The sequence below is a fragment of the Alternaria novae-zelandiae genome (assembly GCF_023758075.1).
Source record: "Alternaria novae-zelandiae strain BMP 2774 chromosome Unknown scaffold_42, whole genome shotgun sequence".
In the NCBI taxonomy this organism is placed as follows: Eukaryota; Fungi; Ascomycota; class Dothideomycetes; order Pleosporales; family Pleosporaceae; genus Alternaria; species Alternaria novae-zelandiae.
Window position 1 is genome coordinate 27,642 of NW_026057002.1, and position 15,741 is coordinate 43,382.

The 15,741-nt window shown below is 53.4% G+C and overlaps 5 protein-coding genes across 5 annotated transcripts; 3 read left to right on the plus strand and 2 right to left on the minus strand.

Moving 5' to 3' along the window:
• Positions 1–515: 515 nt before the first annotated feature.
• On the plus strand, positions 516–2,402 carry J4E88_010839 (uncharacterized protein; the record flags this gene model as incomplete). Its single annotated transcript, XM_049404429.1, has 3 exons — positions 516–1,287; positions 1,333–1,961; positions 2,061–2,402. 3 exons carry the CDS (start codon positions 516–518, stop codon positions 2,400–2,402), a joined length of 1,743 nt encoding a protein of 580 aa, XP_049249790.1.
• A 743-nt stretch (positions 2,403–3,145) lies between these two features.
• On the minus strand, positions 3,146–5,383 carry J4E88_010840 (uncharacterized protein; the record flags this gene model as incomplete). Its single annotated transcript, XM_049404430.1, has 5 exons — positions 3,146–3,345; positions 3,396–3,834; positions 3,887–4,819; positions 4,866–4,970; positions 5,024–5,383. The coding sequence occupies 5 exons, from the start codon at positions 5,381–5,383 to the stop codon at positions 3,146–3,148; spliced, it is 2,037 nt and encodes a 678-aa protein (XP_049249791.1).
• Positions 5,384–8,984: 3,601 nt separating this feature from the next.
• On the plus strand, positions 8,985–10,173 carry J4E88_010841 (uncharacterized protein; the record flags this gene model as incomplete). Its single annotated transcript, XM_049404431.1, has 3 exons — positions 8,985–9,154; positions 9,218–9,225; positions 9,278–10,173. The coding sequence occupies 3 exons, from the start codon at positions 8,985–8,987 to the stop codon at positions 10,171–10,173; spliced, it is 1,074 nt and encodes a 357-aa protein (XP_049249792.1).
• A 2,089-nt stretch (positions 10,174–12,262) lies between these two features.
• Positions 12,263–13,214, plus strand: J4E88_010842 (uncharacterized protein; the record flags this gene model as incomplete). The annotated part of the gene is made up of 3 exons (XM_049404432.1): positions 12,263–12,269; positions 12,327–13,138; positions 13,164–13,214. The coding sequence occupies 3 exons, from the start codon at positions 12,263–12,265 to the stop codon at positions 13,212–13,214; spliced, it is 870 nt and encodes a 289-aa protein (XP_049249793.1).
• Positions 13,215–13,748: 534 nt separating this feature from the next.
• On the minus strand, positions 13,749–15,678 carry J4E88_010843 (uncharacterized protein; the record flags this gene model as incomplete). The annotated part of the gene is made up of 2 exons (XM_049404433.1): positions 13,749–14,422; positions 14,469–15,678. The coding sequence occupies 2 exons, from the start codon at positions 15,676–15,678 to the stop codon at positions 13,749–13,751; spliced, it is 1,884 nt and encodes a 627-aa protein (XP_049249794.1).
• Between the last annotated feature and the right edge of the window lie 63 nt (positions 15,679–15,741).

A 15,741-nucleotide genomic window follows, 5' to 3' on the forward strand; every position in this document is an offset into this window, starting at 1 on the left:
TAGCGGAGTCAAGACTCACATTCTAAGGGGATTACGAAACGTCATGTCAGCCTTCCGTAGAAGATGATCAATATAACGACATAATCACACCCATCAGATGCGCATTTGACTTTCACTACAATCGATATACTGTGTCTTCACTTGGCACCAAGATTCCTATTGATATATGAAACCGACCACTCTGACCGAATCGAACCGCTCAACATCAGACACCCACCCGCTCTATACTCACAATGTCAGCGTGGCATGACTCATCTTGACCATCCTCGTTCTTGCACAAGAAGTAAATCGGAGATGTTCGCAGACATCGCTAGAAGCAATGCCCTGTATAAAACAGTGACCTAAACTATTCCCGAATAGTCCCAAAGCAAACACCACCGTGAAAGTCGGAAAGCTTAGTGAACTGTTCAGCTAAGATATATTGGAAAGACACTGAGCTACCGATCCGCGACTTACGGTGCTAACATATACTCAACGACAATTGCGAAATCTATCACATATACGCATTTACCAACATGACCTTCGGCTCGGCACAGATCTTAGCATACTTGAAGATGCGCAAGACCAAACCGACCAAGAAGTCGACCGAGAAATCCACCACCACCACACCCTCCGAAAAACCCGAAGTCCCAGAAACCCAACAGAACTTCGTACGTGTCTACCCTTCCTCAGCACCACCCCGGTATACTAACCGTCCCATCGGCTCCTCCAGGTTCCGGGAAAGGCTCAGCTTGGATATGACGGCTCCGAAGAACTCTGCTGAGCAAGAGCAACCGCGACGCTTGATGGAAAGTATGGCTATGGTGCCTGAGACCACTGTGGAGGAGCATAGGCGAGATGATCGCCAGGCTTGTGTACCCCAGGTCAAGGAAGTCGTCTCCAGTGTGTCCAATCTCATCAAGAGTGCTGTGGAGGTTGTTAGGCTGCGTTCACGGACGCCTTCGCCTTCGCCATCATCGATTGGTGACTCTGTCAGCGACGAAGAGCCTTTTTCTGTACTTGCCAAACTGGCTGGGATGGACAAGCGGTCGATGCCGCGGCCGCCTCCTCCGGCTGCGGTATATCTTCAACGCTCCAACGCTGTTCGGTACCGGAATCGTCCACGGCCGCAGTCGCGGGATCAGCAAGATGATATGCTTTGTTATCACCCTGGTGGTGAGGCAGATGCGTATTACTTGCAAGATGGCGGATACGGATACGGGAGACCTGGACGCCATTCACATTCCGTACCCCCGAACCTTGCTACAAACACCGATTCACAGCAATGGGAAGGTGCGAGCGTCAAAGGTACGACCTTCTCGCACGTTGAATGCTACGCGCTCCCTCAGGTAGGTAGCCCGCAGTACCATTCTTACGCCGACATGGTAGACTCTGGATCCCATCCGCGTCTGCGTGTCATGAATCGTAGTAGCACAGATTCTTCTCCACAGTCGTCGCTATCATCAAGCGAAGGGTCCTTTGCTAACGAGGACACGAACTTCCGCGCACAGCTCGCAGCTTCAGCATCATTGTGCTACCGGACTGATATTGATATTCCAGACGACGCCTCGGTTTCATCATCATCGTCGTGGCCGGACTACCCGGAATATCACGTCGATGGACAAGACGACGTACAAGAAGACATGTCAGAAGCATTCCGAGCAGCTCGGCGTTTCTTTTCAGATGAATGGTCAGTCGAAGAGGCTGTTCCGGCGAAATCTCGTTTTTCGCTTTGCTCATCCTCGGACAGTGTACCAGAAGCGGTTTCAGCATCTCGACGTTTCTCCCTTGAAAGCTCCTTGATTGAAGAGCCAGTGCCAGCTGAGTCCCGTTTTCTCTTGTCCACCGTCTCGGACAGCGGTTCCGGAGACCTTGGGGTTGAGCGTTGGTGGGCTACTAATACGCGTCACGTCGATGACAACAGCTCGGCAGACGCTGATGACGAAGGAGATGAAGAAAACAATTCGTCTTTTCCGTACTATGTACGTCAGGGGCCACTGAGAGTGCGTAATGCAGCAGTATCGCTATCATCAGAAGGCTCTGTCCCAGCACAAGCTCCCAGCCAATGGTATTGCGCGCAGGGTAGCGATGGAACTTCAGAGAGTAACCTTACAGATGACGATATGGCTTTCTACGAAGGACTCTACGAGCAACCAGATCCAGAGAACGACACCGGACCGATCGATCAATCGCAGTTCGCAGACTTCGACGGAGATTTCACGGGCACTCCTTCGCTTACCAACGATACCTCGCCGGAGAACTCCTCCAGGAGTGAGTCTGGTAGCGGAAGGGTGTTGAGGGTTGTTAACCAGACTTCCCCTCAAGATGGCGCCGGGTCCGAAAACGACGACTGCTCGAGTGACAGCGAATCCAATGACGAACTTCCGCAACGTGGTCGAAGTAGAACTAGAAGGGGCCAATAGTAAGTTGTGTGGGTCTACGACCGGTCTTATGTTCGCATCTAGTCAATTCATCGTGAACCACACGTGAGAAGGAGACTGTGGGATGAGGTAGGAAGAATGCCACCAGGTAAAGTTCAGTGAACATTGCGTTCGGAAATTTTGGAGAGTAAGATTGGACGTGCAATTAGAGAAATGGTCAGTTTAACGAAAGAATGCTTACTATGTCTTTGTTTACGTGGACACGTTCGTGATGTACACAGCGCATGCACGCTGAGCTTTGGGAAGGGCGCTACAGCTGGGCCAAGTCCCTTGCCGGCGTTGCAGGAGTTCGTCATCTCGAAGTAAATTTGTCAAGATGCGAGCGCTTCCTTATGTCCAGGCTGAAACGCATTCTTGGAATGTCAGGCATTAGCGCGTAAGCGACATCTCAAAAAAAGAGCTAGTCGGACCTCCAAGCAACCGCATTTGAAAGAATGATAGAGATTTTGCTACTTCAAACGTTTGAAGGGGGTATGCTTATATAACATCATCAATCGCTTTGGACCAGATCGTCAGGGAAAAAAATGGCCCACAAAACAAGATAAAAGAGGACGCGCGCGCAGAAGAGACAGTCGCAATCATGGTCCTCGTCTACCCATACATAGTGCCCGTATCCTGGTAGTAAAATGTCCAAAAGTATGTTTGCTCTCCCGCACATTAACAACTTTTTCGAAAAAACAGGCTTGCGTAATTTGCTCGGTATTATCAAGATGCGATTGCCCTGTTTATCTGAAGCGAGCAGTGCAGCGGCCCATGACTTCGCCCTGGCAGACGAGCTCGGCGTTGAATTCGGATCCGTCGAGTGTGAGGTAGATGTCAAAGTAGACGCGGTAGAAAGTACCTTGAGGGGTATCCATGCGTTCAAAGTCTTTTTCGAGGTTCTTTCGTGAGAGGTCGGAGGTAAGGGTAACGACTTCCTTGATGCCTGATTCGCTGTTAGTACATACATTTCGTCAAGGTATCTTTTTCACTTACGAGGGTCTTTGGTGTACTCTGGGCAAACATCATCGTCGCATGCGTAGAGTATATCCTCATACATGAGCGTCGCACCAGGCGCGACCTGTCTGAAGAACGAGACCTTGACTGGCTCGCCAATCTTGACCCTTTGGCCCTTTTGCACGAAAATCTGGCGCGTGTACTTGCAGCGATCTTTGCCATCGAGAGACGGAACACGGTATTGTTCGGGGTGGTGGCCCTCCTTGAATGGCTGGAGAGTGGCCATGAGGTAATGCCTACGCGCAACACGGTGTGTGACAATTCGCTCTGTGATACCGGCCGTGACGGCTCCCTTGACGATAGCGGCAACGGAGTCCATGGGACGGACAACCTTTGACTGAAATTGGGGCGGTACGTGAAGTTTGATTTGTTGGAAGAGATATTCGGAGGCACCGAAACCACCGACCACCAAGACGTTCTACTATAATCAGCACTGGGAGTGACCTGTTTCGACACCTGTGACTGCTTACCTGCAATGACCTGTTCTGTGCCTGAATAGCAATAATCTGGTTCCTGACAAGCTCGAGAATGCGGTTAACCACAGGCTCAAAGCACTGTAGAATCTCCTCATTGGTGAAAGTCATGTACCCCTCCTCAATGCCAGCCTCAGGGAATTCAGCCTCGATACCGACGTCGACAGCCCACTTTTGACCATTGTTTCGGAAGTCGGCTTTTATCCTGTTCTCGAAGTCCATGATACATTTGGCGTACACTTTACCGGCTGTCTTGGAGCCATCTGGGAGTTTCATCTTCCTGATCTTGGCTCGGAGGATGTTGCTGAAGTTGCGGTTGAGCGCGGTGGAACCACACGAGTCTCCGGATCCAGCTGTGCACTCGGCGACGGAGAAGGGCTGCTCTTCTTCGACTTCGTAGGCGATCAAATCGACGGTGCCACCACCGCAATCGACAATGAGGACGGCGTCGTGTATCTTGAGGTTGAGCAGACCGGTCTTTGAGCAGAACATGGCGGCGGCTTCGGGTTCGGTGATGAGGGTGAGTCGGTTGTCGTTTTCGTCCCGCAAGAAACCAGCCTGAATGGCAGCCGCACGCGTTGCAGCCTTTCCAGCGTCGTTCCAGATGGCGGGCACTGTCAGGTAGTATCTGATGTTGCGCTCCTCACGGTTGAAGACCTCACCGAGTGTCTTCTGCAGCTGGTTCCGCATGGCCTGGCGCAGGTGGAAGAGGTAGTCGGCGGCGACATCGATCTCAGACTTGCCCGGGGGTAGCGGTGGGAGGTTGATGGGGTCGATGTATGTGTTTCCGGACAGCATGAGCTGCAGCTTGAACCATTCGACCTTTTGCACACCAGGCTTGGGGTAGCCCGTGGGGGCCAGAGCATCGGCGATGTCAGGGCCCCATCCGACTACCTTCTGGTACTGGTCGTAGTAGAGGACGGTGGGGATCTGCAATGGGTTAGCGGGTGCGTGTGGAGGGGTCGGTGTAGCGCACCTTCTGCTTTGTCTGGTTGCCCGCGCCAGGCCATTCGGTGATGATGTCTTCCTTGGCCTCGGTGTTGGTCGCAAAGGCGAATGCGACGCCGGAGAAGGTGGTGCCCTGTGTGGCATGGTTAGCTGCTGCTGCGTCCGGTGGTGTCTGGGGCTGCTCACAAAGTCGATGCCGACAATGAGCTGGGCCTTGGAGCGACCTTCGCCCGCTACCTCTGCCATGCCCGAGGGCCTATTGTACGTTGCGGGGGGACCATGAGGGGCAGGAGCTCCCGGCGGAGGAGCGCCGTAGCCCTGGCCGTACTGTCCAGCTCCCGGCGGGCCCTGGGGAGGATAGCCAGGCGGGCCAGCCTGCGGCGGGTAGCCCATGGGGGTCTGCTGGGGCGGGTAGCCAGGCGCGCCCGTGTTGATGGGCGGCAGAGGGCTCGCGGGCCGGCCGTGCTGTTGTTGGGGCGCACCGAGGCCGCCGGGCGGGGCATAGGTATATGAGGGCGGGCGGCCCAGGGGGTTTTGCTGGTTCATGGGGAGCGAGGTGCTGCTGGAATTCGAAGCCTGGGGCGATAGCGACGTCGGTCGTTGCGCTCCCGTGGGGGCGGGATTGCCTTGGGGCGTGGGCGAGGGATTGTGTGAGGAACTCTTGCGTTTCGAACCCACTAGGTTCTTGAAACGGGCGTTCATGGAACTCATGAGAGAGGAGGGAGGAGGGCTGGTCAGGCGGGAGGGGTGCGGTGCAGGATATCTGGGAGCGGTGCTGCGGCTGACAGCAAGCTGGGCGCGGTCCAAACGGCGCAAGCTGCAAGGCTGTGTGAAGGAAAGCCCGCCAACGCGGTGCGGCGCAGTCCCGGAATTGGCTGGGGCAGCTGGAGGACAGGCAAAGTATCCTCGAGCTTGACACGGCAGATGCAGCGCGCGCACACCCAACAGTTCAAGTCCCTGGCCACGGCGCTTGCTGGCGAAATTGACGCGGCGGGGTGAATTGTACACAAAGAGCGGGTCACTCTCCGCCGGTCAGCATCCTGGGCATCCTACGCCACATACTAAAGGTATCGCCCACGACCAGCCACGTCGAGCCGCTGTCAAACGCGCCTGTTCAGTCCAGTTCCCAGCGGTACCCCAGCGACATGCAACGACTATTCCCGGCCGAACACCACGTGCTGAGCAGGGCCGACTCTCAAGAGGACAAGAAGACAAGATAGTTTCCTCAAGCACTCTGGCGGCCTGACCAATCCATCAACGATGCATCCGTCTTACAAGCCCGAGCTGGGTGGGTCCGCTGCACACTGCTCACCTCAGCACTCTAGATGCCTGAGGTTGCACGTTGCGGATGCTTTGCCCTATGCGAGCAATGGGCTGGAATTGCAAAGGTACAAGCTTGACATCTCTGTGCAGTTTGCAGGTCGTCACCTATCTTCGCGTTTCTTTGTCCCGATGCCCATCGATGCCATGCTACGGACCCACTAAACTCTCCACACCAGGGTCCGTAAGGCTGGTGTCTAAACTTGGAACCGGGCCTGTTCGGTCACGGTATGCTAGCGTCGAATTGTGCAGCACGTTAACCAGTAGATCTTGACTTCCATGCGTATGTCTGAGACTCGATCAGAATTTCCAATGGCAATGTCTTGATGCTATGCGAAGTATGTGCTAAAATGATTTCAAAATGCGACCATCCAACGTGCCAATGTACCCAGTGTATCCCATGTGTCCAACGTATCCAATGTATCCGACGTAAACGCCAACAAGTATCCCACCACCCTATCCAAAAGTCGCGTAGAATGCTCGTGTGTGTATCATATCTGCCCAATCTCACCTCAGCATCCCATCATCCCACCAGCCCACTCCCAAACGCCAGCCAAGCCAACACCCCCGACACAGCCAACAACATTATCGCAACAACAAACATCGCAACAATATTCTCAACCGAGTACCTCACATCATCCGGCCTCACCACATCCACACCAACCTGACTCTCCTCGTCTTCCTCGCGACCCCCGTGCTGACCACGGGGTACGTACTGCACGAGCGTATCGCGATACGACTGTCGGACTGCGATTGCGTATGGTGGTGGTGCGTCGGCTGGGTAGAAAGCGTCACCGGGTTGGTGAGATATTTCCGTCGACTGCGTGTACGCGTGGGAGACGAGGTGGGCGAGGGGGACGTCATCCGCGTCTGGGGTGTGGGGTGGCGAGTCTGTGTATGGTTGGTAGGGTGGACTGCGTCGTGACTGCCGTTGGTGGGTCGGTGAAGTGGTTTGACGCGTCGAGGGTGATGCTTCTGTTGGTGTTGGGGGGTCGTCGCGGTAGGGCTCTTCGTCTGCGTAGGGAGGAGGCGTTGCGGACAGCGGTTTTATGGTCGCGGATGAGTCTGAGGAGCTGGGTGATGTTTGGTGGGTAGACGATGTTCTTCGGTCTCGTGCCGGAGAGTCGCGGTATGGTTCTGTAGTAGTGTTCTGCGCAATGTTTAGCTGACGTGACTCCAAAAGGGAAGACAGGCTGATGTATACCTCCATGATGAGCTTTCAAAGCCAGGTACGATGCGTTCTCTCTCAAATATGCCTCCAACACTGCCAAAAGAGCGTCCAATTCCCTCAAGCCCTGCCAAAGAAGCTGCTGTAAGCTATGTCACCAAGATGCTGTTGAGCGCGATCAGTAGAGGCTGCGGCACGTTACACAGCACAGGAGGTTAGCAGTCGCGTAGTCACAGGCACATATCAAGTTGGAGAGCACAAGGCAGCTGCGACAGGCGTCCAAGGCCTTCCGCAGCAGCGGCGCAGTAGTCCATAGCTGCCCCCATCAGATGGCTGGGGGGTAGCTTCGACATCCATGCGCTGTGACGATTGTGGCTATAGCGGGGACGAGTGGGTTTAGCGCTGAGGCGCGAGTCCTGGCTACGCCGCTGCCGGGCCGGTAAGGCAGACATTATGACATCGGCATGCCGTTGGATTCAATCGATAATCACAAAAGAATACAGACCACCATCCTCACAACGAAAGAGTCGTCTGCATAGCAGTTTCTGTCGAGTTCTCCCATCTCTCAACAAGGTTTGCAGCCAATATCAATGCTTCCAAAGTTCCGAAGAGGAAGGACCATCGCAACGCACAGTTCCGAAACCGTGACCCGCGACGCGAGAGTGCCTGACATCTCAGGAACGCGTTTCAGGCTGAGAATAGTATCCAAATTTGCAAGCGCCTCACCTACCAACGGATGGTTCCGAAAATTGCCGATGCGCTGTTCTCATGCTTTCTTACGGTGTCGGCGACGGCGGTTGTCCTGCAGCGATGCGGCGCTGTCACCGCCGGCGCTCGGGTGGATGATCTCTAGAATGTACTCCGCATTGACATCTGGAGATCACCCTCTGTAACTCGCGAGAGTCACTGATCACACTCTGAAGATATCATAGTGATGCTTAGCCGAACGCCCTGTGCTGTAATGCGACATCTCCCCACGCGGCGACTAACTTTACCGCCATCAAAGCTTGGGCACTTTCATGACTCTCGGATCTTCACGCGGTCTCGAAGAGTGCAGTTTAGATCCCCTCTCGGTCAAGTCGCTCTCTTCTCTTCGCGAGTGCAATCAACCAGAGAAGGTAGGAAGTCATCGTAGTCGCCCATGCTCTGCCAATCTGCCGTTGCTCACACATCCCAGGTCCTGACCCCTACAATTATACTGATGGCCGATGGCTCCGTCACGATGCGCTGCACCGTCGAGCACGCATGATACAGTTCGACTTTGACTCTCTGTGTCAGAAAGTGGTGGCACTCTGTCCAGGTACTAGCTCGATCTCTTCGTATGAGAAGAAAGAAGGGGATAATAATCGAGTATTCATCTTCCATACTGACAATGGCAAGCGTGTCGTTGCGAAACTACCTTTCTCTGTAGCAGGGCCGCCAAGATACAGAACTAGCTCGGAAGTCGCGACCATCAAGTATCGTATGTTCTACCAAGCAAAAGATTGCACAAGAAGACTCAATAGCTGACAATCCTGTGTCTGAGTAGTACAACAGACTACGAGTATTCCTATCCCGAAGATTCTCGACTGGAGTGATGACGCCTCGAACCCCATTGGAACTGAGTACATAATCATGGAACACGCGTCTGGTGTTCCTTTGCAAGAGAAATGGCCCACTATGGACGTAGATGAACAATCTCAGTGCGTTAGTAAGATCATATTCGAACTCAACGAACTTGGCAAACTCGAATTTCCGGCATACGGCAGCCTTTACTTTGCGAACACGTCATACGTTACCGGAGCCGAACTACCCTCTAACCCGGGCTACTGCATAGGCCCTCACTGTGGGTCTACCTATTGGGATTGCAATCCTCGCGAGCCCAGATACTATCACACTGTCAACCCGAACAGAGGACCATGTGGGTATAGGCGCATACTGTAGTCCCACCTACCTGCTCACAATAGTATCAGGGCCCAATCTCAGCACATACTGCGACAGTCTCATAGACCTCGGTATCTCTCGAGTTCCCCCACCTCACCTCATAACCAAACACCCACACTGGCAAGAATTCCACGGATCACCCACAGAACACTACGACCTACTCTCACAAGGCCGCGCGCTGCTAAAAGCAATGGCTCGCCACCCCTCACTCCAAGACACTGCAAAGCCATCCCTATTCCACCCCTGTCTACACACAGACAACATCTTCGTCTCAGAAAACACCCCCACAACCGTCACAGCAATCATCGACTGGCAAGCCTGCAGCATAGAACCAGCTTTCCACTACGCAGACATCTCACCAGACTTTGCGCAACCACGCCCGCACGTCCAGCCAGAACGCGAGTTGAGTTTCAAACGCGATGAATGCGGCATCCGCTTTGACTTGGGTCTAATCGTATTCTTCGGTCCTATGTTTAAAGCACGTCGAATGGACACTGCGTACCTCACCCCCTTCCGCTACTGCCACCGCACATGGAAAGACGGCTTCATCCGCTTCCGCAACGAAATTATCCAGACGGCGCGACGATGGGGGGAATTGGGCTTTGAAGGTGCATGTCCTGTTGCTTTGCTCAGTGAGGCCGAGTGCGCAAAACATATGGAAGAGTACAAGACTTTTGAGGAGATTCAAGAATGGAAGGAGAGTATAGACGTTGCATTGAATGTAGGAGAGGATGGCCGGGTGCCGGCGGAGGCGTATGAAAAGATGCAGGCTTTGCATTTGGAGTTGCTGGAGTATAGTGTGAAGCATATGTTTGAGGGAGAGGGGATTGATCGGGATACTCAAGTTCAGAACTATGAGTTCTTGAAGGAGGTGTGGCCTTTTGATCTGCCGAGTGGGTATAAAGAGGAGCTTAGGCGGGAGTGATGGGTGGTGAGTCGTAGGGTGGTGAGTCGTAGGGTGGTAACGTGGGATGTGCTGATGCTTTAGCTGGTGTCATCAGGGGACTCTCCACTCAGATTTGGCGTCTCCAAGGAGGATGAGAGAACCGGAGAGATTAGAATTGGGTGTATGATTATTGTGTAAGTATACAGGGGAGCGACAAAATGCTAGCATTCATGGACAAACAGCTCTCGTAACTCTCGACTGTGCCCGGCCTGCCGCATTTGAACGCTGAACGTCTGCCATACTACACACCTACTCGGGCGCTGAGGCACGCACGCGGGTATTGTTTCCTACCAGCTATTCCTGCCAGCTATCGACGCAAGCAAACCTCTAACATGACTAACTTCCATGCCAAAAGCTGCACTGTTTCCAGTGCTAATTCTCCCAGCATATTACACTTGCGATTTCACTCATTCATGAGTGTATCTTCTCGTCTAGATCGTCGATGTTGCAGAAGTTGTGAGTGCCTCGTTTCGCTCTGCGTCATCGCAGTACCATGGGATGAAATGGAATGGCTAATTCTCCCACACAAACCCTGAGGCTGAGCACTAGCTATGCCATGGAGGCATCTCATACAAGAAGAAAACCGAACAGGCCTAGAGCCTACATCGACGTCAGGCTACCTACTTTACATATTTCCATGTTACCTAGGTAATGTAGGCTGCAGACCTGTTCGGTCTTTTCCTAGATTAACGTGGAGGCTGTGTATATGCGGCTGAGCTTGAAGCAGCTCTGTGGCCGCCGATCATGGCCTCGATGTGCTATGTGGCGTCCGGTTCGGCAAGGCAGACTACCTATGCGGTCATTGTTGTTGCAGCCAATCGCCTCTGGGCACGCGACAGCTCAGATGAAGGACCTCTCTTGGCGCGAAAACACATTTCCGACAGCAGCTAATTCTTCTCAAGTACTGCTTGCATGCACTACAGCTAAGAAGCTTTGAGTAGGCCGTTGTTCTGAATCTATAGCATCCTGTTCCTATGCCTTCAGCAGTACCAACACCTCCAGCTGCTTACGGCAGTAACACCATCGCGGTTACAACATACCCATGTTTGCCTCGCCCCACACACAATTTTCCGGCTTCCTACACATCCGGCAGCTCCCTAGAGTTTTCAAGCCACACTTCTTTGAATGAACGCAAACCATCGAACTTGTATGTAAAAGCCAAACTACCTAAGTAGGTTGACTTCATTACTGAGTCACATTGTAGGGCACCGGAGACTACTGCCTCCCCAATTATTCTCCAATCGGGGCAGTATTGGCGTGAATTTGAATTACCGGGAAGCCCGGGCATATCATGTTCTCTCATAGAACCCGTTTCATGCCAACATCTCTATTCATGCCAGAGCCATGGGGCAGAGTACAAATCCTCGACTTCCGGCAAAGCGCTGCTGGTCGCCCCAATACAAGTATCCCAGGATGCTTCAGTATCCGACGCGCCGTCCAAGCAGGCCCGAGAATTTGGATTGCCTACTCATCAGAGATTCTCATCATCCTCTGTCAACCCTAGTGGCCTTAGAATTGTATGCGTGGAGATGCCAGATTCTCTTCTTACAGGGTGGGAAGTACTTCAAACAAACGACTTAAAATCTGACGATGATCTTTTCCACGCATTACGTGACGCGCGTAAAAAGGAAACCGGTTGGCGAAGACATCTTATGAGGGTTGAAGGGATAAATTATGTGAAAGTACGTGTCTGATTCCGCTTGAGGTAATCTCATTACACACTCAGCTTACATTCGCTAAGATCACGATCGAGGACAATCAAGTGGCCAATATGAGATACGATGATCTACCATCAGACGATCATACAGAATATCCATTCGAGCCAAGACCAGTAACATACATGCCCCCGGTGCACCCTAAAAATCTGGCGTTAGAGTTCGATAACATTAATCGCCTCCACGACGACAGTTCCATGATGTTGCGTAGCCTGCCACGGCTGACAGACCCTTCAAAGATTCACATGCACCGAGTACTCAACACTAGCAGAGAAGAAGTATGGGGAGCAGGTATTGTTGAGTGTTTTAGTTATCTCAGTGTTTCTCTGGCCACATGTGGACTTCTCCTTACCATGCTCGGTCTCTTCGTTCTATACATCATGTCGGCACACAGGTATGAGAACGAGTTCTCTATAGCCGAGGGTGTGATACAACCTCGCATCGCTTTGGACTACGCCTCACTCAACCCTTGGATCAAGCTCACTGCAAGATTTACGCGAGCTTGTTACTCTACCTGGCATCGATGCGTGACTTCCATCATCCCTTGCTTCAGGGACACCACCTTAGCGCCCGCCGAACCGACACACCAACGTCTCGAACCCCATAACGCCTTGAACCACGAACTCGTTGGTCAGAACGCCAGCCTATCGAGTGGCGCACGTGAAGCGACATCAGACTACTCCAGACGAGGTCAATCGGACGAAACGGAAGTCAGCAGAGATCCAGATCATGGTGTCGATCCCGGCCTCAGCGGACCCAGTAATGAGTGGCAACAGGACGATGGGAACGATAATGATGAAGGCACAGAATTACAAAGCCTGGATTACGACAGTACGGAAACTGAAGAGCCCGACATCGAAGCGGCAGAGCTTTTCCTTCACATCATCATACCCGCCGGCCTAGCCAACAAAAAGCAAGTTCCATTACAAGTAACCCAGTACGAAACCGACTACGACCTAGCCTACCTATTGAACCGCGTCTACCGTGAGCGACGCCCATACTGGCGTGCGATCTTCATGGTGAACTCTGTCCGACCCGTCAAGTACGAGCTTTACAACAAAACCAACGTCCGCATCATCGACACCGGCAATCCGGTGGATACCATGCCCGACATATTCAACCGACCGGAAGAGTACGTTTTCAGCTACTGGCCCCCAATGCCCCTGCCTGAACCCCCTCTTCTGCACTCTGCGCAGCTCACCTCGCTCTACTGGGATCCGGGTAGCTCGGTACATGAAGAATCTTTGGGAACAGTACACGAAAGACAATGCTTTGCGCGCTCTCCGAAACGCAAAGGTCGACTGAGGTTTATGCCTAACAAAGGTTATCCTACGGGCTTTGGCTTTGAGATTGTGGAAAAGCTGAACCTTAGATTCATACTGACATGCGAATCTTTGATTGCCTTCGTCGCCCTTTTGTTGACGTTTTTGTATTTGGGTCTCGGGAAAGGAGAACAGAAATGGGGAGCGGCCCCCACCATTGGGAGTTTTATCTTCGCTGTTGGTCAATTTCTGTTTGCCGTCATCATTGTAATCATAGAGAGGTGCGAACTTTGGGCGTATTAGACAAAATGGAAATAGACGTTTCGAGGAGCATGTTTCGAGAGTTTTTGGTGCACATTACTATAGGTGCTTGTTCAGCTACTGGCCCCCTTCGAGCGTGATAGCTTTCGAACGAACCCATTCCATTCGAAGGTACCCCATCGTTCATCTCTCATCGATGAAAGTTTTACCCCAGCCCTTGGGGATATAATGCAAATAATATGTCACAAGTTCTGTCCTCTTCACTTGACATCCCTCCGTTTAACGCCAACGCTGATAATGCAAATAAAGGTAGAGCCTAAGCTCTTACACCCGGACCAGGCACAGCAGGCGCCGCCTTGTTGACCTCAGGCTTAGTATCCTTTTCTGTGTTCTTGAGACGCGCCAAGATGACTGTGAGCGTCTTCTTCTCTCTTCCGTCGTTGTCCAGCACATGAATCAGATCACGGAGCTGGATACCGGCGCCTGTTTCGGTCTGCTCAATGGTGTCGCCGAACTTGCGCTTCTTGCCCATGAGAGCTTTTTCAGGCGCTTGGACCGCAGGTGTAGCGGCGCCACTGCCACCTGTTGCTGCAGCCGGTCGTGGTGTTGATGCACCTGACGCTGGTCCACCACCACCGCCCGTCATCCACGAGTATTTCTTCTTCTTGCCACCAAGCGCCATGCTGGCGGTCTCGTTGGCTTTGCCAAATACGACAACGTCCGACTGACTCTGCTTCTTGGCGAATGCCAAAGCCTTCTTTGTCACAGGTTCCGGCATGGGTATTGGTGCAGCTGGCGCATCTGCTGAGGAAGCCGAGGCGCCTGCTTGACGCTTTGCGCGCTTGCGAAGGCGCTCCTGCTCCCACTTGTAGTCATCATTTACACGCTTCGTAAGCGCAATGGCAACGTGATTGACGTTTTGGTATGTTCGCTGAGGAGTCGGGGGTGCTTCGCTTGGAGGCGTTGGTAATCGTCCCGCATTGGGGACGCCTAAGTCGATTAGCAATAGATTGGAAAATATTCAAAACAAACATACCCTTGCTGGCTGTCGCTGTAGGGCTGACAGCGCTGTCTGTTGCCTCCCACGGCGTCTTCAAGATGTTGACTGGCGGAGCCATCTTCTCTGATGCGCCCTCATCCACCACAGCAAGATCAAGCATCTGTGGGGGAATGATGCCATGAGAAGTATTTTGACGACCTTGGCATAAAGCGAAAGAATCCTCAACTATGGTCCGGACACGCTCCTCGGCAGCCAGCGATATCAGCGTCAGAATCTCCACGAGGGGAGCGTTTTGGTTCAGTAGACTGGCAGCTTCCAAGCCTACGATTTGTTCGCCGTTGGCACCAGCTGCTGTGGTACGTGCGATCTCTTGCTGTCCCTTGTCTGGGATCTTGTCGAACAAGCCATCTACATTGATCTGGATACCGTGCTCATATCCACGTTTCGCGATGCGATGTCTTAGGACACTTGCTGATAGGAACGGGTCGTTCAGCGGCTGCTGGGCTGACTCGTTCAGGATCCTGGCGGCTTGCTCGTGCTTCCTGATGAATTCGGCTTCATGCTGCTCCTTGGTCATTTCTTGGCTAAGTGCGCCGGTCCCTTGGAATGCGCCATGGCCCGACTGCTGGCTCCAGTTATTGAAGCTAGCATGTGGTGATGCTGTGGAGCCCGATGCTTGCGAGTTGAAGCTCCTATAGTTGTGCAGCAGGTTGTCCTCCTCGGCGCGCAGATCAATACCAGATCCTGTGAGCACATCGCTAATGTTATTGACGTCCAGGTCGCGCGCATTTGCCTTTTCTAATTCCGAACTATCGCCAGTCTTGCTATAAGGGACCTTGGGTGGCGGCATGGAGCCCTGGGGCGCTGGCGGCTGTCCATTCGGGTGCTGATACGGCTGGGGCTGGTGGAAGGGCGGAGGCTGCATCGCGGCGGGCGAGGTGGGCAGCGAGTGGTAGCCAGGCGTCTGCGGGGAAGCGGTATACGGCGAGGGAGGGTATTGGGGCGCGCCAGGCATGCCAAAAGGCGACTGGTACGGCGCAGGCGATGGCGGGTTTGGCGACAGGCGCTGTCGCTTATTCGGAGGAATGCCGCTGCCCATGGTCGGGGACAGGGCGGTCGGCGACTGCTGGTAATTCTGCGGTGAGAAGGCGCGCGGCTGCTGCTGGTGGCCCAGATTCTGCGTTTGCACGGGCGGCGGGGGCTGCTGGCCCGGCGGCGGATACTGGTAGTTGTTCGGGTAGGCCATGGTGGGCAGCTCGTCCCTTTCGGGGAGTCGCGCTGGCAGAGGGATTCTATCGGCGCGTCATCC